This window comes from Lepisma saccharinum, chromosome 14 (assembly GCF_977018435.1).
Source record: "Lepisma saccharinum chromosome 14, izLepSacc3.1, whole genome shotgun sequence".
Lineage (NCBI taxonomy): Eukaryota > Metazoa > Arthropoda > Insecta > Zygentoma > Lepismatidae > Lepisma > Lepisma saccharinum.
Window position 1 is genome coordinate 32,701,202 of NC_139242.1, and position 25,324 is coordinate 32,726,525.

Below are 25,324 nucleotides of genomic sequence, written 5' to 3' on the forward strand. Positions count from 1 at the left end.
TGGGTTTGAATCCCAGCTTGGCCATGGATGTTTGTGAGTGTCCATTCATCTATTTCATCATATCACTCATCCCCATCTTCGCAAATTAGCCAAAAGTGGCACAAGGAGCGAAGTAAAATAAAGCAAATCAATAATAACATTATAATTAACACTACGCCGTACCCTTTTGTGAATGAAGACAGGGGATCTTCGAAATTAATAGGATTTAACCATTAAATTGTGCAATGCGGAAGTACGAAATTTTCTAAACGTAAGTAAAGTTATTTTTAGTATGTTTATCCTGGTACTTGCCCCCCCTCCCTCAGACAAAAATTAGTGGTTGCGCCTCTGATTGTAAATAGAAACTCGGTACCTAAAATTAGATATTTTAATTATATTACGTATACCGTTTAATTGAATTAGAATTTTTGGTTGTTGGAATCACATAGACCCTTTATACACTGCTTTCCAAAAGTTAAGCACGCAATGCAAATTTTCGAATGCGTATTTATTTGCATTTGAGTGGCTGAAAATTGCTGCGGATGTAGATTAAGTTTTTATGTGTAGCTTCCTTTTTGTAAGTAGAGAGTCAATCATCTGTACCTAGGTGCTTAATCTGTGCTCTTGAAATAGCATAAAAGCGAGGATTTCGTGCAAGAATCATCACACTTTCGTTGAAGACGCCAGCATTCTGAAGGGTTTGAGGAGCATTTAAAAGCTGATACAAAGTGTTTATAACTTTTGTAGGATTATTTTTGATAATATTCGTGTTTCTATGGCTGAAAGAAGACGAATGACAGTGAGCGCTGGCGTGCTGTCAGATGCATTCGAGCAGGACAGTCAATCAAAGATGTCGCCATTTTCTTTGGCGTTGATCATTCGGTAAATTCTCGATTATGGAAACAATTGCAAACAAGTCAAACAGTTGTCCGGAGACCTGTGCCTGGTCGTCCAAGGTTTACCGCCCCCTCTGATGATCGATATATTGCTATAGTATCCAAGCGGAATCAACGAGCGATCTCCACAACTGTTACATCCATGGTTGCAGTGGCACTTGGTAAGACAATATCTGCCAGTACTGTGCGCCGAAAGCTCCACATGAAGGGATTGTACTCCCAAGTACCACGTGTTCGTATTGCACTAACCATCCAAGCCAGAGGGGCAAGATTAAAATGGTGTCGTCAACATATCAATTGGACTGTCTCAGATTGGTGCAATGTCCTGTTCACGGATGAGTCCAGATTTGCCCTGGAATCAGATGGTAAGCGTGTAAGAGTCTGGAGAGAACGAGGCACATGCAATCAGACCAAGAACATCACGCATTCAGAGGTAGCAGCATCATGACATCTTTAAAGGCGGTTCTGCGACGGCTGCGCGATATCGGGATGAAGTCCTAGACCCCATTGTGAGAGACTACGCTGCAGCAGTTGGTCCTGATTTCCTCCTTATGGACAATAATATCCGTTCCCATGGAGCCAACATGGTTGACGAGTTTCTGGAAATTGAGGGCATTTCTCGTAGGGAGTGACCGGCATATTCCCCCAACCTTAATCCCATTGAAAACTTTTGGGATGCCTTCGGGCATGCTGTCTGCATGTTTACCTCCTCCAGCCAGTCTCAGAGAGTTGGAAACTGCCCTAATGGAGGAATGGCCATTGCTCACATCTGTGATGGTTGATCACTTCATTGAAAGCATGGAAAATCATTGCAAAGTTTGTGTGAAGGTCCAGGGTGGTCACGTGTCATATTAATGTTAGTTTTGTTTGCCTTCAAACATCATTATGTTAATGACCCAAATGTGACGTCATCATATAACTTACGAAAAGTAAATTATTTTTTTTTTAACTTTGTACACAATTCTTGTTTTCTCTAATGCATAAAGACATTTTCTACCTTCATGTGCAATTTTGTGTTAATCAAAGCTTTACTTTTCCATTTTTGTTGATTTTGTTGATCGCGTGCTTAACTTTTGGAAGCATGTTTATTATTAAGATATTTGTGTGTGGATGTTGAGAAGCGGTAATAAGTAAGGTTGAAAAGGAGAGAAAACATGTGCTTGAAGTTCGCCTTGAAAAATGGGAATTATACTTGAATTTTATCATGGTCCTAGAGTAGCTACCCTTTAGCAGCATGTGGTTTGATTTGGTACCCACCGAATGCATTCCGTGAAACAAATTTGGATTTAATTCCTGCTGAAAATGAGGGAAATTGGTTACTTGAATAAGACAACTAGAAAGGTATAAAATATACATAGTCACCTTCCAGCTGACTTCAGGGAAGAAATTTTAGATTTTTTGGTGCTACTATGGCCATTGCATGGTTTGGCACACTACACTTGAGTTTTGTCTGGTTCTAAACCTCATGCACCCAATCTTTCATTTCTAGTCTTGTACAAGAGTACAGAGTAGTTGTCTGTATAGGCTATAATTATTTTGGACACTACTGAGAGTAAGGCCCGCTTTAGACGAAAGCATTTTCCTTAACATTTATGCAATTACCAAAAGGTTACCTTATGAAGTAAAAAAATCTTATGGCATTTCTCAAGGATAGAATCTGTCCTATATCTGTAGCATAACCAATCGGAAACGAGCTCTGGGTCACGAGTGCAGATGTAAACAACATATTACATTTTGAAAAGCCGATAACTATTCAACCAAGAGGAATAACATTTGCTGTTAACACTTTCTGGTCGAGAATCTGATGTGCTGCGAGCAGAGTAAAACACCCGTTCCGGTCGCCAATCGGCTAGGATACGATCACCGTATTTCCGTTGCGTTTAAATTTATTTGCCCGAACCTTATGCGATTATCGTTGCACACGCTTGGAGATAGTTCTGTTTTTCGCCACCAGAGTGTGTCTTATGCTGGTTGGGTAAAGGCTTAACGTTATTTCATTGTATTTTTTGATAACGTGCATAGTGCGTGTTTATGCTGATTTTTCAAAAATACATATTTTTTTCAATAAATATTGCAAATGTGTAAATTATAAAAATATAACATCTAGCTGAATCTATTAGAACAGAATCTAAGCTTTCATTTCATATATAATACATTGTGATACCATTAATAGTATATTTTTCTGGATTTTTTAAAAATGTCCTAAAATGTCTGTCCACAGGTAAAAGACGCATGAAAACCGTCAGATCAGAAAGTGTTAAAAGGTTTTAGCAATTGTGTTGCTTAAATACATACTTTATAACGTATACAGTACAGACATGGAAGAATGTTTTAGTTATTTCAATTGTAAAAATCTTGCACTAACCATAGAGGGTGTAACTAGACGTGCCTTTCGTGCTGTACATAATATATATTGTAATCGCAAAAGCTAACCAAAATGTTCCATGAAATGCTTCCGTGTAAACTACTATCTGCTGTAAGATTTTTGGAAGCATTTACATAGCATTTATGCTACCAAAAATCTTAAAGGAAATGCTTCCCTCTGAAGTGGGCCTAAGAAATAATGCAATTTTATTATAAATTAAATATTGGCTGCTTCATGTTTGTCAGACGTCAGTTTTCACATAGATACAAAACTAAATTTTTTTAAAATGGTATTCTGTTGTGTGTAAAATTAATGTTGTACATATGAAAGTCGAAAGCATCCAATTAACCTCTCGAGGATGGCTGGCGGATAATATGTACCAGCACCATGTGACATGACAGCATTTAACATGTCATATCTCCAAAACTGATGACGGCATTTAACATGTCATCTCCAAAACTGATGATATTGCAGTTGTTTTTCATACGCTAATGTATATATGATTTTATGACATGCTCGAATAACAAACTGATAGTTATTTTTAGTGTTTTCTTTAATGCCCCCAAGAAAAGATCTACAATGTTATTGAAACCTGACTGTGGCATCGGATGTGCGGGTGTTAACCACTTGAAATCTGCACGTAATCACAACAAAATGTAACATGTCCCCAGTGTTTCGAAAAAGCTGCAAAAATTCCAGAAATCAGGTTATATCCTGACTGGCCCCTTAATTGCCACTGATAGCAAATGAATAAAATAAATTAATTTTATATGACTATGACTGTCTACCAACGCTGGGGCATTTCAGTTCAACGCCTGAAGAAATCGGCTGACTCTGGGTTAAAAGTGTAGTCCAGCCAAGTTTGAAGAACATGTTCGTACCAAAGGAGCTTCCTTGAAGATTGATGGATTGCGAGCTGAAAAAGTAGCAATCCAAGGGCGCAAGATGAAGGGACGAGGTAAGGAAGATGTGGAATAACTACCCAACCAAGCTCCTGGATAGCAGCTTTTGTCAAGTTATCAGTGTGTGGGCGTGCAGTGTGTCTGAGCACTTGATGTTGTCTTTTTGGCGTACTCGCTGATTTGGTTGTTTTCATTTAAAGCATGCAGTATCCTGAACCTCACCCATTGAATGCAAATGTCGCACGGTTGAATGGTTACAGTTCATCACATTTGCTAATTCTCAAGTCAACTGATGTGAATCCTCATGGATTAAAGCATTTTAACTGTCTTCATTAAAGCCCGATGGTCTTCCTGAACGTGGAGAAATGCTAAAGTCAAAAATGCCCTCTTTGTAATGGCAAAACCATATTCTTGCCCTTGCCCTGCTTTACACATTGTCATTCTCCCCGTAAAGGCACAAATGTTTTGAGCTGCCTTTGCCCCTATGTTAAACTCTTGACAGAAGAATATATCAGATTCTCCCCCCCCCCCTTATTGTTGTTTAGCCCATAAATAACACTGTCTTTTTCTTCAAGTCTGTAAAATCCAATGCATATTCACAAGCACAACAATGCTACTCCAGTTGATTAACATTAAACGATAAACTCTTAACACTGCAGTGTTGCCATACCAAACACAAACGCTACGAACTTCTGCATCAACCCAATATAAGCTAAATACAGTGGACACTAATTCGAAATCCAAGGGGGGACAAAGATGATTTGAATTATCCAAAATTTGAATTAACAAAAACATGCATTATTAAAGAAAATCAAAAACAAAACTACTGTATAAACAAAAATAATGAACATGCAGTGGACCTTGTTACAGGTAAAAAAAAAAACAAAAAAAAATCAATATGTGGAAATTAACTGCCTATTATAAATTTTGTTTCCTCCCATCATCCTCTCCATAAGTTTTCTTTATTTTTAATGTAGGTCGATAATGTGTTTGGTAGTATCCTATATTTTTGTTAGTGATTTCAATTTTCTTCCTCGCATCTCACTCCACTTCCCTTAGAACTACTTTTTCCTCTAATGTTGTATACATGCCACGCTTTGACACTGAAAAATGTACTGACTAATTATAATGACAACCGAGGGCAGATCAGACTTTCACAAATCACTAGTGAGGGAGCAGGTTCAATGACAAACACCTTCACCAATAAGGGGTGGGCAAAGGAACGATATTGAGGAGAGGGTGGAGGCTGCATACCAGCAAACTTCCTCTTGCCTACGGCTGTCTCTGGATAGCCATCTTTGAATTATCCGAATAAAAGGTTCAAAAATTTGAATTGCATATGAATTTTTAACATTCATTTCAATAGGAATTTCAAGGGAAATAAACTTCTATTTGATTTACTGAATAATTTGAATTAAAGAGCCCACTGATCTCACATGTGAACAAGTCATGGTTGCATATTTTCTACATATCAAATCATTTTGATGTGGCAATGGGTAAGAAGTAAATGAAACAAATGCTCAGAAATATATCTATATTGATCACAATTTTTTCCGTAACTTGTAACAAATTAACAATGTATTCCCAACACATCAAAAAAGAATCCTTCTTTGAAAGCACCTGTATAAAAAAATACGTACACGCCCACACTTATTCCATCATGCAATGTAGTAGGAAAAATTGTGAAGAAACTAACTTCATTGTTACAACAGGAGGATGAACAGATTCTAGTCACACAAAAGGTAAAAGTATGGCCAGTACAAGGAGAATCAATACATAAAATCACATGAACGTAGAGAATGCTAGTTTAAAAAACATGCAAAATTTCGATATTTTGGTTGCCTATGTTTCAATATTAGTCATGGAAGTTATTTTTTTTTAACCATATCTTGAGAGATTTGGTCCGACAAAAACTTTGAGATGAGCTAAAAATATTTAACCCTCAAGAAGTGGCACATGGGTGTATTGAACCACAAGACACCAAAACAAAAGTGAAATGAACCAATTTGCACTCGTGCAAGAGCTTCAGGACCACATGGAAGAAAAACAATTCAGATCCAAAACACCTATGCAGCACCTCTCGCATCACAATTCTACATGCCAATACATATCAAAATTTGCCTGTTTCTTAAACTTTCCTTCTCACTTTCGAACAATAGATAAAAGAACAGGTTTAGTGGAATATTCTTTCAGCTTCACATCATTACATTTCTAGTAATGTAAAAGGAGTTTTAACATTGGGCACCTACATACAATCTTAGTCAAGAAAATATAATGAACATTAATTCATTTATACTCTGTTGGTATTCCAGAGGAAATTATCACACTTCTAACTGCCATGCATTTTCACATAATCCCTAATGGCTGGGAGATGTCAATAAACACCTTCCTTGTGGGAATTATTCAGCTGAAGCATCAAGTATTTTTATTCCAATTCAAATGTTTATTCAGTCCCATCATAATTCTTGCATCTTCCCTATTACAGAAGGCTTGATACTAAAAATACACGACACTCAGCTGCAACACAAATAAATACACTTTTTTTTTTTTTACTGGTAGGCACATGGTTTCTTACAATGTGATTATTCTTGAAGAAAGATACCAGCTCTTACTGAATAGAAGTTCTCAAGTTTCTGGGTTCTCTTAAACACTAAGAGCTTTGTCATTGAATGTTCTCCAAATCACTCACCCAAGCACACAGAAAAACAGCATATATAACATTAATCATTTATTCCATTTCTCCAATTACTTGTAAATAGATATTGCACCAGCAAAAGTTCAGAATCTCCACAGATTACACACTATTGATACCCCTGAGCACTAGAGCTGCCTCAAAATAGGAATGACTACCAAAAATTCATCATGTGATGTGTTAGAACTGTAAATTGTTGAAAAACAAAAAACAAAGTGACTTAGGCACACTGGTTTTACACCGATATGGCATTGTGGTTAGGAGCAGCCTGTTACCAACAACAAACAAACAAAAAAATTTACAGAAAAGCATCTTGACAAAGATGATGTTCTTTTGGTCAGTCTGGCACCCACAAGATGTTCTTCTATTTGTCTGTGGCATAATGGTCAAACAACCATATCTGTGTTGGGCTGTTGCTACACTCTGTCACATACACATCCTGTTCATTTTGAAGTCCAAAGGAATCCAAACATTTGCCACTTGCTACATGCAACAAGTGACCAGTCTGAAATATAGAAGGGTAAAAATTAATTTTCCAAATTACAAGCTTATTTCAGCATGCTTAAAAAAGCACTACACGATTTGCAATAAAGTGCAGGAAGTTTTTATAGTAAATACAGTAACCAATCATCCCACTGGGATGCATAAAACCCCAGTTTTCAATCAGTGCGCTCTTCACAATATACAATACATATGATCGTTTATCAGTCAATAATGGCTACAGTTCACAAAATAACACTTCCTGTTCAAAAATTGCAACAAAACCACATTAATATTATTTAATTGCTAATTTAAGAATCGTATGCATGCAAGCACATCCCGAAAGAATCTATCATACTTATAGAGGATAACTTCATAATACTTACATTAAAATATAATCAAGGGTGCACGCAGGATTTTTCTCGGGGGGGATGGGGGGGCAGAGCAAGATTTCATATCTTGCCCTTCAGTCACAGAAGCTTTTATTATTACTATTATTATTATTTACAAATCATAAAATTCAAATTGAACTGAAAATACATTGGTGTTGTATACAAGTTAAGACTTGAGTATACTATTTAAATAGAAACTGTAATCGCCTTGCTTACTTTTAAAAACATCTATCACTTTGTTGATGAATAGTTCAATGTTTTTTGGTATTTTTTTCACAATGCACAGATATTAAATGGAAACCACTGAACCTACTCTCCTTCATGGTACCTCTGATCCACGGTTTTACATGCTGAAAGGTACTGTAATAATTCAAAATAGCGGGATGTGAATTATCAAGGTTAGATCCCAACTTCGAGAAATGATTACCTGACTTTTTGTAATCCCGAACAGCAGAGAAATTCCAAAGGATCTTATTTAAAATAGGTTAATTCTTGATATTGTCTACAATATAAGTGTCTGAAATTTCATGAAATTAACAGTTTTTACTCCAGAAGTGAAAAACAATAATGTGAAGGAGAAATAGTGTGTACAATTCAAGATTTTCACAGCATCAGGGAATTTAAAAAATGTATGAACCTGGTCAGGAAATGGAGAATATTTTCTGTCGCGAGCATCAGAATTATTAATATTTTCTTCCCAATCTTGTCCCCCATACCCATAGTTGCAGCAGTCAACATGATTTTAATGACTTTTGTGAAAGCATTCTGTCGTTTAGTTGGACATGGCAGTTAATTGCTGTAACTGACAGCATTCAAATTGCAGAAAACAATATTGTTTGTAATAAAATATCACTACAATATCACCATTCGAATTACACAAACTTTTTTTCAGATATCTCACTTGCTCCCCCACCTACCTTAGATTATAATACTTATTCATCTATAAGAATATTTTGACTTTACCTTCAGAGTTTTCCATTCTTGATTTCCCTTCTGCCCATGGCACTTGTACATTTTCACTTTTTCTTTCGTCGTGATGAGGTAAGATGGAACATCAGCACATGTTTCTTCTCTACGAAGTTCTCCCTTGTTGGTCAAAGAGAAAAACTGCAGGGAAAGAAAAGTCAAGAGTTACAAACACATCATGGTACCAATATGTTTCATCCCATTACCTTGTCGCAACATAACAATGTTTTCAAAGGCTGGTTATCACAAAGTGATGATACTCAACTGCCATTTATTTCTTATGTTTTTGCTGTCCAATACATCAAACACGATGCAGTGTATTGGATAGAAGCAACAAGAGAACATTGGTTGCAAGCACAGTTCTGTGTTTCTTTCCTTGATGGGGTTAGGTATCAGAACAGCTGCAGGCTGAACCTCGCCCTTCAATAAAAGAAAATTGAAATGTGCATTGCATTCATTCAGCTTGTTCTGTGGCATCTCAAGACACTTTGCTGCACCATGTCTGATGTATTGTGTGACAAGCCTAACAGAAAAACCAACCTGTACTGACACTTTGTCACAAGATTTTGGATTATCATGTATGTTTTCTAAATATTTCATCGCAAATGAATATTCTGTTGGGAGTTAAGACATTCTAAATGATTCAGATTTCATCCTGAGCATTAAAAGTTGATCAGCACATAGCAGGGTACAATATGAGGTAAAGAAGACAACATAACTTGCTGATCACAGTGACATGCATAAACACACAAGACCTTTACATATATGATAAATTACGGAAGTTTTTTTTCTCATCTACTGTTGACAGTTCAACTTTTCGTTCTGAAGAAGAAATCTTGAACTACATGAATTAATATCTTTTAATAACTTTTGAATTTTATATTCAGCTGTTGAAAGTGGCTATTCTTACAACAATATGGAAAAACAAATTTCACAACAATTACGAAGGCAGTTTTATTTCCTACTAATTAATAAATGTTGGATAATATTAATTATTTTTGCTTTCGTCATCATCAGTTTCTATTAGTAATGAGTATTATAACTGATGCTTTTAATGATCAATATCTACACAAGGCTTGTCTATGGAGTCCATAGTTTTAGTAAAAACCAACATTTTTGTGTTCATGTAGTTTCTGGATCTCATTTTGCCTTGCTGAAAGAACTTCTGTTTCAGTATGTCAATTTTATGAAAGGAAGATAAAAAACATTTCTAACAGTTAACAAATTTAACTAAATAGTTCCATGTTAAAATATCAAGTAAGATGCACTGGAATAACAGAATTTATTCATTTTTCATCAGGTTGAATCTTTTTTGAATTAGTTTTAAGTGTTAATATACTCTGTCCTGTTTTGATCTTCAAGTGAACAAGGATGACATTTATAGCAGTGTTTGCCTAAACGTGGACAACAGAAACCAACTTTTAGAGGACTAGAAGGAGATGGGCATCATTTTCATAACTTTTGTGCAAGCTTTGACAATGTCATACTTTCATTCACGTAACTTAGGAGATTATGTATTAACTCAGTGGAAATATGTCTGGGCACACATGCAAGCATTAGAAAGCAAATAAAGTTAATCAGTGTGAAATTTACTTTGTGAACACAATAAAAATTTACCTTTTTTCTTGGGTGCAACATGTCTTCCAAATTGGAGTCAAGGCAATACACAGATTTAACTGACTGAATTGGTTTACTTTACTTCACTTTTCTGACACCTTTGACTAATTGTGACGATGAGGATGAAGTGATGAGGTGAAGGGATAATCACAAAAACACACGGATGACACAAAACGAGTTCCACAGAGGATTATACTGATTGTGTGTCCAGGTGCCAGAGCCTTGCAAAATGCAGTCCACAGTGTATGACATAGAACAGATGTTGACATTTGAGTGCCTTACAGCCCATGAAGATTTAAAGTAGTTCTCTGTGTCATAAAGGCACATTGTGGGTGTCAAGGTTCCACATATTCTCGATCACTACCATACAAAATTATGTGATTAGTACCATGTTCCAACCACCTCTACCCCTAAGTACCCACTGATGGGAACTGGGTGAGGTGCAGCTAATTATAGAGGAATGTTGACTGAAAAATAAACTATTACCAAATTCATCAATCACCATAGGTCTCTAGCACACCTGTCGTCATAAGAGAACCAGCGGGATGTTACTCCAAAAATGCAGTTTCGGTTTTGTTTAAAATATCATCTCCGAAGAGCTCCACTTGGGAGTCAGATCAACATATTTCCACTTCTAATTCTTAGCAGTAAGTTGGAGTCATGAATCTCCAATTTACTGACTCTTTTTAAGAGTCAGAAGACATATCCCTTTAATAATAACAATAACCTGTAGCATAACAGCCTGCCAGTGCCTATCTACAGACTGCCAGCCTCGCTCCCACCAGAGGTAGATCATCCAACCAAGTTACCTGGTGATTTGTGATCAGCACAACTAACTCCCAGTCGTTATTGTAGATTTCCATGACCGGGTTACACTACTCATTTGTAGCTCTCGAAATCTCAGGAGAAAAGTTGTTACATTTCTCCCAGGAGACTCAAACCTGCACGTCCCATAGCTGGAGCCCAAAGCTTGCATCTTCAACCATACGGCCACAGTGCAGGACCAGACATATTCCTAAGAATACATTATTTCCTCTGGTTCTCATACAACGATATTATACCTGCCGCAAAATTAGTTTGGTATTGATGCTTGTGAAGCACGTGTTGAAATCGGGTCTACGTCACTGCAGGAGGGTGGGTTGCTGGCATGCGAGCCAATCAAAATCTTCCCAGTGCTTCACCCAAGCCCTGGTTACCTAGCAACAGAAAACATTTATCTCGGTGTTGCCGCTGCGATCAGATTTCATGTTGTTGGGAGAGGACGTGTTGTTTATTGCGTTGCGTTGCTGTGATATTTTAACCGGTCCGTTTGTTTAGTGTTTATTGAATTTAGAGTATTCTTTGTTGTATATAGCGTGTTATTTTTTGTACATAATTTTCTGTGTTCTGCTTGAGTGTGTCGTGAGCTTGTGTGCAGAATGTCAAGGAGGCAATACTCGAGATGACAATGTACCAAAGAGACCATGCACTAAAAGAAAAAGGAATTCTTCTCAAAGGACAAACGCGGGAGATGGTTTGTTCTGAGCGCAAATACTTTGAGCAAGAGAAAGACAATGGAAGTCCAATCATTTCTGTAAATAAAGTTCTGGACAGGACTGCTGCTGCTTTCGGCGTGTCTAAGAACACTATTGTTACCATAGGGAAAGAAAAATATAATGTGGTAGAAATAAATAAATAAATAAATGCGAGGCTTCAAAATTTAAAACCCCAGGAAAGAAGAGGAATATCAGTAAACGCATGACAAATTTAAATACCTTTCAGCAAGATGCTATTCGTCGCCATATTTACTCTTATTATAGGAGGAAAGATCATCCCACTGTTGGGAAGCTGCACGTTTCATTGAAAGATTCGGCATTTTTTCAAGGTCAGTAAACATCTTTAAGGACAGTCATAAAATATCTGGGATTCTCATACATAAAAAAATAATGGATGCAAAATAAAGTATGGAGGCATATGGGGATGTGGAGGTAGAGCTCCACACATTCTCGACCTCGACTTAAGCCATATTATGGAGGTGATGCGGTGATGTGGTTCACCAACCGCCTTTACCGCAGGTTTGCCCCAGGTACTCACTTGGGCTGAGTCGACCCCGGAGCCGCTCGGGATATTTGAAAAAGTTCCACAAACCAGCGCGGGTCTCACGCGTGAAAGTCAGATGCCCCACCAACTGGACTTTGTGCCCTTCAGTTGTGGTATAATTGAAAGATGGGCAGACTTTAACGGTGACTTCGGAAAGAAATGATTATTGAAAGTGTATATACAGAATTGATTGAAAAGGTGACTTCGGAAAGAAATGATTATTGAAAGTGTATATACAGAATTGATTGAAAAGGTAACCTGTAAACAATGCTCGTTTCGTTAATTCGTTCATGTTGTAAGGGAGATGGAAATGAAGAGAGAAAACAATAACACATTCATCATTGTTATTCAGTTTTCCTCGAAAAACAATAACACATTTCATCATTGTTGTTCCTTTTCATAACACATTTTCCTCGACACAGCGTCAGACAGCTGCACTGAGTACCGTACCGTACCGCATGATATGGCAACACTGTGACGCATGTTCCTTCAGCTCTCAATACCAAACTAATTTTGCAGCAGGTATAGACAAGGCCGGATAAAAGAAAATCTACAAATTCCTATGACTACATGCGACAGACAAACACAAAGCAAACAATGACTTTCCATACAGCAAAACCATAAACATCAAATGAATGTTACAAAATTGTAATACTTAAGGCTTACCTGGCTTACATAAACCTTTTTGTGACATACATAAACTCCCAAATTGCCCCTATCTTTCCTCTGAAGACTGTCGAGACAAAGATTGGGTGAATGATGTTTCACGTGAACCTAGAATCAAAACCTAATTATGTACACAACTCTGTAAAAACTAAAGGATATGCATTTCTCTCTCTCGTACCAAAGGAACAGGGCTTTTTTTCAAATCAAATTACCTCGTTTTGGAGTGGAGATAATGAACAATTATACACTGCAAGGTCAAAATCGTTTTCCCCATCTTCCCTTCCGAGGACATCCAAACACAAGTCGGTCAAGGGACTGCGTACCTGCAGGAGAAAGCTTTTGATGTAAACTATGCTATTAATGAAAATAAATTGCAATAAGTTTATTTAAGATGCAACTCAAATTTGAAGTTTCATATTTGCCTCTTTGAGAAGTTATGTTTTCTATATATTTATTTATGTCATGGAACAAAATCTATGGGGGAAAAACATTTAAATTCATGTCTGTATTTATGCCAATGAAAATCTAGCATATTGTGTAATCTTAAAAACCATACTATGGTACCAAAATTTAACTTGGCCATGAAAGGAGTATCACATGTTGAATGTGGATAAAAATTAAGAAAATGGAAGGCCCACTATGAACTTGTGTTTTGTCCTATTTTGTTTGTTTGAATTGTTGTTTTACGTCTACTTTATGCACAGAAAGGCTAATCTGACCTACAGTTTAAAATGGAATCTGAACCACTGTGCTACGTTATCACTATGCCATCAGGGAGACCTGTCCTATTTTGTCAAACCCTTTTCTTCTCTAGTATGTATGTGTATATATATATATATAAATATTTTTGGTTCAAATATTTATTTTCTAACTATCCACTGCTTTGTGAATAGCTCTCTCACTCACAAGAAAATTACAAAGCTTGAACACTCATTGTCAAGGAAAAAAACTTAGTTTCTAGACACACACCTTAAAATAACAGTTCGAATTTTTACCATCATCCAAGTTACTTTTTTAACCAACATGTAACACTTACTCCATTCCCACTATCTGATGTAGAACCCACATGAGTTTGAAAATTCAGACTGTTATTTGTTAAGGTATGTGTCTAGACATTAAACTTTTATACTATTTTAACCCATGACCATCTTAAAAGGTTTTGAGTTTGTCCTGTTGGAAACATTGTGTTTGTTCTAACCACCCTTAATGCTCATCACAGCAATTAACTTTTAAAAAGTACAAATGTGACATTAACACTAGAATACAAAACTGTGTGAGAAACATAAACACAAAACCATCTTTAACTTTAAGAGTCAATTTTATATATTTTTAAAAAATCTACTTAAATATTAACTTTTCATAACTTTTGTGTTTGATGCTATTAAATTATGTTTATATAATTTTAAAATCATATATTTTGATAGTTTTTAGGGACATTATTTATTTAAAAAAATATATTTTGTATAAGGTCTTGGGGGAAAAAATTTAAAAAATAGTGTTTTTGATTTAATTTTTAAAAAATAAACAAGAAGCTTTATTTTTTTTGTTTGATAGTTAGTTAAATGTTATGAAACATGTATAATATCTTGTAATGTTAATCCACAAGCAATTTTACAAATAGAAATCTGTTAGGTACAAACTTGAATATTACATTAACTCTGCTAAACTTCCTTTTCATTTTTCTGCATAAATTTCATTCGCGATCGATTTCACCACCCGTCTGGTGGCTTCGTCAGACATTTACTGTCTTGCTGCGGGCAGCGTGGTGCTAGTTGACGTAGTCCTTTCACTTTCTGCCGTTCCCAAGCGGGCGTAGAGCACGAGCACAAGCGGAAGAAGGAACCATGCTGCCTGCAGCAAGACAGTACACGCCTGACGAAGCCACCAGATGGGTGGCGAAATCGATCGCGAAAGAAATTTACGTGGAAAAATGAAAAGTAAGTTTATCAGAGTTAATTACCTATCTCCACGTAACCGGCGAACAGATTATCTTTAGATACAATTTGAATATTACAGTTTGAAAATTTAGAATTTGGAAAACGCTATGCTTCTACGTGGAGAAGGAACCTTTTTAGTGCTAGGATGTATATTCAGTATGATTATGAGTATGATTCTTCTACTAATTTTCCTAATAGCATTTTGTCCCGGGGTCAATACTGGATGCACACATAATGGTTAGGATCCCACTTTATACTGCAGGTCCAGTTCCGATTAGCTTTCCTGTGCAAAAAGTGGACTTAAAAACAAACTCATCTTTTTCTGCAATCTTCCTTTCAGCAAACACACAAACATATTATTTAGAACAAAAATATACGGAAAGACACAAGTTCACATATCACAAAGGAAACTTACATTATCACAAAAACCTTATAAAAATTACGACGCACCCTCCCATACAGATGCACACGAACAAGGTAGCCGATTGTCCAACTGTTACGGACCTCCCATTCTGAAACCTAGGAAGTTACTAGCACAGGGGATGCGCGGTTCATTCTGACCGATTAAATCGTCTATGTTGTTTCGTGGAATTTTGTTTTCTATGGTTAAATACTAATAATTACACCAAAGCACAATGAGTACTGGGAAAATGAAGGAGTGGCAAGGTTTTAATCTTATTGCCACAGTAAAGTTCCGTACGGAAAGAAAAAGAATGAGGGATTTTTTAAAGATATTTTCATAACTATAGAAATTGAGGCAGCACAATATATCCATCTCACACTATGTTTACATTGATCACTACATACACTATTCATATACTAACTTACTTTTGAATAAAAAAACAAGTATGCAGTTGCTATGTCTTAGATTATTTTGTTCTAGTTTGTTAATTATTTAATTACGTAGAGTAAATGAACCAAGGAGTCAATATTGCCACATGATTTCCATTGACCTAGTATTACCCATATCTGATTATTTAAAATTATAATGGGTGCTCGAGTACTGAGGTTACTTGCACCCTTCCCTTATACGGAGACTGAAGCCCTGTAGCAAAATCTAAATGGATTAGAAAAATAACATTATGGAGAACGATTCCTTATTAGCAGCATGCTAAAACATTATATATCAAGAACAAATTTAAAATGTTTAGTATTAAAATGACTTGACAATTTATAAAAGCAGAGGCTGTGATATGGTACAGGCAGACAAGGCAACCCACAAGCCCCGCAGAGGTCTTGGAACAAGAGCCTCAAGCAAGCAAATCCCAAGGTGTACTACCATAGGATCCTCTTAGTTGAGCAACAGGTGACAATGATATGAAGGCTGAGGTAGTGATGACATAAGGATGAATACTGCACATGCTATTCCTTTTTCATGATGCATATCTTTCATCTTTCCAAACCTAACCAAAAACCACATGTTAAAAATAATTATGTACAAATGAAAACCTTAATTTGTTTTAGTTTTTTTTCTTTTTATCTAGTCGATTTCTGCATGTAGAGTTGCACAAATTTACAGCATTTTAGTATATATCCATTGTTGATCCACATGTATTTTCAAGTGTTGAGTTAGTGCCTCTATATCTCGGGAGAAGAATCTTTAGGATGTAAAGCAGTCACTTACGACCCATTGCGAAAGTCTTTCCACCCATCTGCCTGCAAACTGAAGCCATTGTCATACTTCTCCCTCCATTCGTGAACTTGCTAGCATGGTAATCATGCATAGATATATTGAATTTTCATTTGAAAGTGAATTTACATACGTTTTAGGCTTCCAGAGGGCAAGAAACCACTGTTCTTCACTGGTGCAAAAGTATGAAGGAGGTGTCAACTTTAAAAATTACAAAAACTGTGTTGTGAAGCCCACTTGATCCGTGTTGCACCCTTGAGATTACTTTGTAAATAATAGTCGATACCTGATGTAAATTTGATCTGCATAAAGTGTGTCATATAATTTGTATGGAACTTTTAAGATTTTGACTCATGTGATAACTATACGAATGTAATGACAAAGTTGGATTTTTTTTAAAAAAAATTACATTACACCTTTAAAAGCAGCAGAATTAATGAAAAGGTATATTTGTAAGTTTTCATTTCTGCAAAAAAAAAAAGCAATCCTTTTTTTCATGCATTCATTATACATTGCATCTATATCTATATGTGGCAACAGAGTTTCAAACAATGTCTTCAAAATTCAACTTTAAGCTACTTTTGTATTACAAGTAATGAATCACTTGGTAGTGAAACATCACCTGAGAAGAATTTTATTCATTTTTACCAAGCTTTATCTTCCCCGAATTCGGGGTAAAATGTAACAAATTTTGTAGTAGTACCATGGCCATAGAATTGAATCACAGCAGGCATGCTTTGTCCGTATGCTTGTAACAATGATGGAACTTCTTGCTACACAATTTTAGTTAAATATATGTCACTTTTAACTACACAAGAGTTAGCTGTCATTCAAACATAATCCATTACCGTAATGTACTTGTAAAATTTCACAGATTATGTATTGAATGTTTGATTGCTAAATTACTTGCTAAAGATAAGTATTTTCTGTTACTTGCAATTATCTCGTCATATCCCACGAAGGATATGGTTCAATGTGCATACCATATTCAAAGCTACATATACAACATGCACGATTTTTTCTTTTTCTCCCTAAGATATGATGCAACTGTCATCCACACAAAAAAATATGAAGCCCAAGACAAACCATATCTTAATTAATGTTAATTGAACAATGCATTATCTGGAAGAACTGGACCTCATGTCTAGTGTTCTGACTATCTTCCCACATCAAGTTAAATTCCATGATGAATTGTTAGTTTTGTTTTAAAAATATATTAATAATAATAAATATATAATTACATAATGTACATAATATGGATTATGGGGTTAGTACAACACAAACCTGTTAAAAATTTAGTATTTTAAGAGGGGGAGGGGATTATCTGAACCAACCACCACCTTCAGATCCACAATCCCTTCACCTATAAAGGAAGTTCTGTTGCTTTGATAGAGAAGAGAAATGCATTTCCTATGTCACAACTACAGCTACAAACCTGCAAATAACACACAGCTTTAAACACAATATACAAATATTAATTTGCATTTCACATGGTAATTTTTAAATTTATAAACAGTTATTAATGCATAGCTTATGACTTGTGCCAACATTACTAAAAATAGATAATGTAAGTGATACGTTTTCATCCACAAGTTACCTATATTTAGTACATACATAATTGACTGGATTCCCTTTTATGCATTACTCAAGAACTTAAAAAATTATTAAATATGCACTCCATAAAAGTTACTACTATACCATAAACAGAACTAAACCACCTTCACACAATTCAGGAATATACTCATGCACCTATTGACCAATCAAAACAAGACATTTCATCTAGATATAATGAACACAATTTTTGACAGCAAAGAGTAAAAAAAAGAAAGAAAAAAAAAGCAGGGGGGATACGGCTATCCCAATATCCAATAGAAAAATTACCAAATAAGAATGTGTAAATTTATAAATTGTTTGAAAGGATACACAAAATTAAATATCAAAGACTTGTTCAATATTTTACTGAAAAACAGATGAACTTGAACCAGAAACTTTATCCAAGCTTTAGTGAGTAACAAGCAATTTATAGAAACATGCATGTCAGTGTTTATTTCCAATTTTTTCCAATATTTTGAGCACATACATTGATCTCATCATCAGAGAATGTTTAGTGAAGGTCAAGTACACGTATAAATAAAGGATGGGCCAATATGAAATTTTGGCTAATACCGATAAAGTACCAATATAAAATTTACCAATACCTAATATTCTACAGATCTGATATAGAATTCCAAATCGTCCTTGAATAACCTAAATGGTTCTTAATAAATATGAGTTTCCAGGTGAGAACTTTTTAAAAAGTAAGGCATGGAGATTATCAATAAAAATAACAACAAAATGGCAGAATTTTGCAACACATTATAAGATATTTATAGATATATTGGGATCGGTAAAATATTCGGTAATTTTACAGATAAACCGAATGCCTATATTGGCTGATACTGAGAGTACCGATAAATCTGTCCCATCCCTAATAAATATGCAAGGATCATGGGATGGGTTTTAGACTGTGTCCTGTGATATATCTCTCTGGATATCAGTGTATCATTGGCAGATGTCATGCTTTTATCAAGAAGTGAATTCCATGAACCAAGAGGTTCATGCCTTCTTGGGCAATGGATACGGCTCAAAACACTGGAAATAAATGCAGGCTTAGCCAGACTGGTAACATGAGAACATCTGTTCGAATCACGTTGCCAGGAAAGCTACAATTCCTATTTAAGAAATACACAATAATAGAATACAGATGGTGCATGTACAAACCAAATAAGAAAAGATATAAAATTGGGCGGGGGGGGGGGGGTGAGGGAAACTCAAAGAAGAAGATAAAAATCAAAACTAACCTATAACCATCCCAACATCACCCTTCACACCTCGGGAAGACTGTTCAAAATGGTGGATATAGTGTTTTGTTCAAGAATGCACCATAAACAGTACTAAAAGTGAAAACTTATCACTTACAATACTTATTCTTAATAATTTTGTTATGTTTGTACATCTGGTATTGTGCAGAATACAAGCATGCTTAAGCTTTAGGTTCCACTGAACCTTTTGTATGTCTGAGTTTTCACCAATGACACTTACGTCGAAGAATCATTCTGATATTCTAAGACCTGAAAAGTTAAGATATGTCAGTTTGCTTTTGGTAACAAGTTAGTAATAGAAGCGGAAAGAGCAATGTAGGTTCACACTTTTTTTTTCACCAGGACTTTGTTACATTTCAGCATATAATTAACTCCATACCACTTTTTTTTTTAAAAAAAGAGAGATTACAGTGCTGCAGTGAGATTTCACTCGAGCGTGCCAAATAGTTCGCACAGATGATGCTAGATAGTGTTTGCAATTGAGCTTCTTCGCTCGAGCAAATAACACTCAGACAGGCAAAACGAGTGGTATACACTGGAAACCCAGTAGTACACATATAACTGCAATTTGCCTGTGGTAGTGGACCCTCAAGTATGGATCATGAAGTGAAATTGAAACTTAAGTAAACATAGCCATTATGTTCATGTTAAAATGTAGTTTAGTATATCTTACCAACACACAGTGATATATGAAATGAAATAGATGATTGCGGGCTGAAACTGCCAGGACAGATATTTTATGAAATAACTTTCAGAGTCAAAACATTAAACACAAGGGGGAAAATTAAAAATATGTACACACGAAACTTTGCCAATAACTATACAAAATTTACTGATATCCATAAGTAACATTCTACCAATCGAATATGTAATAACTAATAACAAATGTTCCATGAAAAACCTGAACGGTTCATTCTTAATGTATGCATGTACAATACAGTAATCATGTGACTGCAATTGGTTTTGTTTTGCAAAAAGAACTGCATATTTAGAGATTTACTTGCAAGCAAAACAAGTATGCATAAATTATATGTATATATTAATTTTTTAAAAATAATTAAAATAGTAGAATTTTGCACAAAAGTACAGGCAATTTATAGATATTCAGGATCCTTATGGCAATAAATATGTATGCCAATTGTCAATACAAACAGAGTATCAATTAATCTATCCCACCCAATAGTATGGGCTGGAAGGCATGCAACTTAACTGCTTTTGGGCATGCACATTTCATAAATATGCATATGAATAACCAACTTCACAAAATCTCTTACTTTCATTTTGAATTTCTCTGACTTGAAGGGGGCTTCAAGATTAGTACTTCAAGCATTCTCTGAACATTCCTTGATTTTGCACCATATTACTTGAGTGGCATGGTGTTGCATGGACTAAGCACAGAAAGCTGGTTTTAAAGTTTAAAAACTTGTACAGTCAGTGAATTATGTAAGAAAATGCATTACTGCTTACCCGACCATAAGCCTGAACGTTCTCGTCTAAAATAAACTTCTGAGGGATTACATTGTCTAAATACCACTTGAAGCTATGGCACTTCAGTCTGTTTCTTAGCTCCTTCCTTCCACTTACATCACCGAAATCAATGTTCTGAAAAGAAGAAAAAAATGGAAATGCTGACTTAAATACATATAATAAAGCTGATAAATTTCTCTTTGAATACTCACTATATAAAAAATTTTGTTGGTATTTTGGCAGAAATTCTGAAAATAATAATAAATATCAGAATTAATGGAGATTTATCTTAATTACCTTTAATCTTAATCTCCACCATTGTTAATTCTTTTTGATGCTGTGCACAAACAAATGCTGTATTTTTTATCATGCATGCTGAAAGCTGCATGTCCTTACCATAGAAGATAAAATAGGGAATGGGGGAGTCTTAGCTGCTAATAAAGCATTCATAATTTTCAAATGTTTTGCTTCATACTGGGTGTTATTCTGTATTTACTGATAACCTCCAAGTCCACTTGTCCACTGGACAAAATGAAACAATTATGTTCTATGAACAGAAAAAGTATTCGATGAAGAATTTTATAAGAGTTCATATTGAGAAAACTGTTCAGTGAATTTGAAAAAAATTGAGAAAAAAATCTTGGCTCAGTTTTCACCTGTGCAGTTATTATACCCTGTCCCAGCTATGTCTGGAGTAGGCAAACAAAAACAAAGTCTCTGCACAGGTAGTGAAGCGAGACAGCTCTCCTAATGAACACGTGAGAGGGAATGTTATTATGTGGAGGGGGAACAAGCGACTGCAATTATCAGCCTTCGCAGCAACATGTACTGCTTCACTCTGCCCACTTGATTTCCTCCCCTTCTCTGACGCTATGCACAGCCTTGCTTCAGAGATAGATGGAACAGGGTATAATTAGTACAGATTTCATCCTACTATAGTTAGTGTTCTTTCATCAAACTCTTGCAGTATAAGGGATGACCCTCTCCAAAGACACCCACCCACATGTCAACCTCCCTTCCACGTAGTACATTTTGCAGACTAGCGAGGCTCTGGTGACTAGACTCGCAGCCAGTATAATCCTCTACGGGGCTCATGTTGTGTCGTCTCTAAATGTTTTGTGATTGTCCCTTCATTCCCTTATCACCATTCATCCTGGTCTTCACAATTAGCCAAAAGTGGAAGAAAAACAAAGTAAAATAAATTATATCTATCAATCTTATCAACTATTAACTTTTCAAAGAACCAACACTATCTTCATAAATTGGACACAACCATTGATCACATTTTCCTACCCTCTTCTTCAAATACAAGAAGACATAGGATCAATAGAGGCATGCAAATTTATTTTTTGACGAAAACACGAAATATGAAATAACATGCTGTAATGTTCATTTTTCATGTTTCTGAAAGGTCTGAGGTGCATTTTCTACCCTGTTTTGTCACGAAATAATGCGAAATGAACTGCAAAATGCGAAATTGACTCTTAAACATAAACACGAAATTTACCGTTTATATACCGACACAACACTTTCTGAAGTCTGAAGTATCCTGTGAGTTATGCAATTCACGGAAAATTTATAAATTCTGCTGTAAATATTTGAAAATGGAATCCTTACACAGGAATAAACTTAATACTCTGGTAACTACATAAATGTGCTATTAGAAGGGATAAGTTTATTTTGTGTAATAAGTGCAGTTTTTATATCAAATTTAGGATTATATAACACCAAAACTTTATTTTACTTACCGCTTTTGAACCCGAAATTGCTCTGTTTTCATACCGAAATTTTGCTTTTTTATTTACCAAAAATACGTGCCTCTAAGGATCAAGCATTGAATGAAATGACGATGTCTTCCCATTTCGCCATCTTAGTATTAGAGCTTGAGGTATTTCCTATATTGTTTCATATAACATTAGTTTTGTCTGGTAGCCATGTCTGCGGCATCAAACTCCAAACTTTTCTTTAAGTCCTAGCATGAAAGTATTTCCAACCTATCCTTCACCTAAACAAAAATAGCATGAGCTTTCGACTCTTCTCAAATGTATCACTAGGCATTAAGTGTACCTGTCTATCCTAAAACTAAGATAAGTCTCCACACATAACAAGACATACAGATAAAAGATAGTAGTCAAAGTAAAATATTGGTGCCTCCGCAATGGTGCAGTGGTAGCATCGTCACCTTGTAATCAGGGGGTCCCAGGTTCAATACCCGGTGGAGGCATATGGTGGTTCGGATCCCACTTTAAACTGCAGGTCCAGTCCCGATTAGCCTTAATGTGCATACGGTGAACTTAAAAACACCAAATCAAGCAATCAAAGTAAAATCTTGAACACAATACATATGAATTACAAAGTATAATATACTGACCTCAAGATCTGGACGATACAGGTAAAACAGTCTTTTATAATCATCCATCCAGACCTCTACCAAACGAGCTGTGTTGATTCCATGAGTGTCTTTATTTCCAGGGAAAGTATAAGGGTGAAAGTTACGAAATATGTGGCCAACACGAGAACAAGGGATCGTCTCTAGAGTGCCACCACACTGCCACACCTGTAAAGATTTGCAAACAAATTAATAACATATTTTAAATTAATCTCATGATACAATCAATTTATTTCTTAGTGTAATAATGATGGTCTGTCACACATAAAAACTGTCATCTTGTAATCACATGTTTCCTGGTAGAGGAATATTCCTGGGTTCATCAATTTCATCTGAGCATCATTCGTCACAATTAGCCAATTGTGGTACAAATGTGACACTAAATAATACAAATACATATAATTCTGTGCTCCGAGCAAAAATCTACATCTGGGTCCAAACAAACAGCAGTTTGTGAATGGTGTCAAAATCCACACTACTAAAAACTGTGGTGCAACAACCCTTAAGTCTGTCAATGGCTTTCAAGACAGGATTCGGCTACTTTTACCTTCAATCACCTTCCTAGTAGTGATCACAAAATTTGGTCTAAAACAAAATTTCCAGCAGTGATAAAACCCAGGACTGCCCACATCAGAGGGAAGAGCACTAAGCATTCAGTTACCCACAAGCTTGAACTAAATCAAGCAAAATTTTTTTCAAGCAAAGTTGAAATTTTTTTCAAGTAAATAAATATTTTATTCTGTTACTCTCATGAATGTAAATGAATACGTAATACTATATTAAACATGAAAAGCTAAAACGAGCCACTGTATATTTTGATGGTTTGCATTTCACACACAATGACACAATCATAAGGTTGAGCTGATACCAATGTACCATATTGGAAACTCTGAAATGGATTTTATTTGCAGATACTGGCGGATACATTTCCAGCATTTAGGGCTTTCTCAGGTCTTCAAAAATATCACACAACACTTCCTGGAGGTTATGAAAAATTCAAAGTTTTAATTTATTTTGCTATTCTGATATAATTCTTGAATATTTTGAAGCAAAACTGATGTCAATTGATGTGTATCGTTAAAGTGGAATGCTCACCTACTAATATTATTCAGTATTTTAAACAGCTTTTAATTACTGTAATTTTCAAGCATCAGTATTGGCATCTGTGCGATCCAATTAGAGCATCATATAGGTATTGGCTCAGCCTTAGAAATTACTGCTCGCATTAACTAGATTTACTTTATTTCTTTCCAATCATGGAATAGGGGGAAAAAATAGTAGAAACTTAATTTGTAGAAGACTAAAACCACTTTCCTGCACTTACCCTAAATGACATTTCTAAATTCTCTCCTCCCCACACATCCATCTCCGGATCATAGGACCCAACTTCCCAAAAGTAGTTTCTGTCAATAGCAAACAGTCCACCTGCCATGGTCGGAGTTCTGAAAATAATTATAAAAAAAAAATATATATTTGCATATAATAATTCATACAGAAGGACAGAATGTAAATTATAAATATGAAACAAAATGAGTAAGAAGAAATGAGAACACTGAGTACTTGAAAATGAGAAAATACCTTAAAAATCACCCGTGATTATATCCAGGTCTCTTGGATGGTAGCCATATTGTTTTAATTATATTACTGTTATTATTATTATTATATAACTATATTACGTACCTTGTAGGGCCTGTAGAAACTTTTCTTCTCTGCTCCTCCCAGGGTGGCACATCGATCCAAGTGAAATGGCCACTCCACGTGAAGCCACCTATCTGAAAGAATTTCCCATTCCCATGGTAATATTCTAAGGTTTTATCATCTATCACATCTATAATTGGCACAAGCACAGCATCTCTTTTTTCTTTTATCCTCTGCAGCAATGGTTCCAACCTAAGAAAATAATTAAGAAAACTAAATTAAGATGCAAAATAAAAATCCATGACTTCCACCATAACTTTACAGTGCTCAGTCAATGAGGCAGCATAAACACTGCAAACAGATTGTTC

General features: G+C 35.6%; 1 protein-coding gene across 3 annotated transcripts in view; it reads right to left on the bottom strand.

The window, feature by feature from the left end:
- Positions 1 to 5,662: 5,662 nt before the first annotated feature.
- The window catches only part of LOC145998774 (polypeptide N-acetylgalactosaminyltransferase 1-like), a 30,443-nt gene continuing 10,781 nt past the window's right edge, over positions 5,663 to 25,324 (bottom strand). The window contains exons 4-10 of one of the 3 annotated variants that reach the window (XM_083135356.1): positions 24,999 to 25,208; positions 24,643 to 24,760; positions 23,301 to 23,486; positions 20,930 to 21,064; positions 13,247 to 13,357; positions 8,670 to 8,813; positions 5,663 to 7,339 (exon numbers count right to left, since the gene is read on the bottom strand). In XM_083135356.1, coding sequence (XP_082991482.1) covers positions 7,199 to 7,339; positions 8,670 to 8,813; positions 13,247 to 13,357; positions 20,930 to 21,064; positions 23,301 to 23,486; positions 24,643 to 24,760; positions 24,999 to 25,208 — 1,045 coding nt within the window. In that variant the 3' untranslated portion in view covers positions 5,663 to 7,198. Of the gene's footprint in view, positions 7,340 to 8,669; positions 8,814 to 13,034; positions 13,143 to 13,246; positions 13,358 to 17,885; positions 18,037 to 20,929; positions 21,065 to 23,300; positions 23,487 to 24,642; positions 24,761 to 24,998; positions 25,209 to 25,324 lie in introns of those variants that run through there. The other 2 variants (XM_083135357.1, XR_014443345.1) reach the window with 2 other exon arrangements.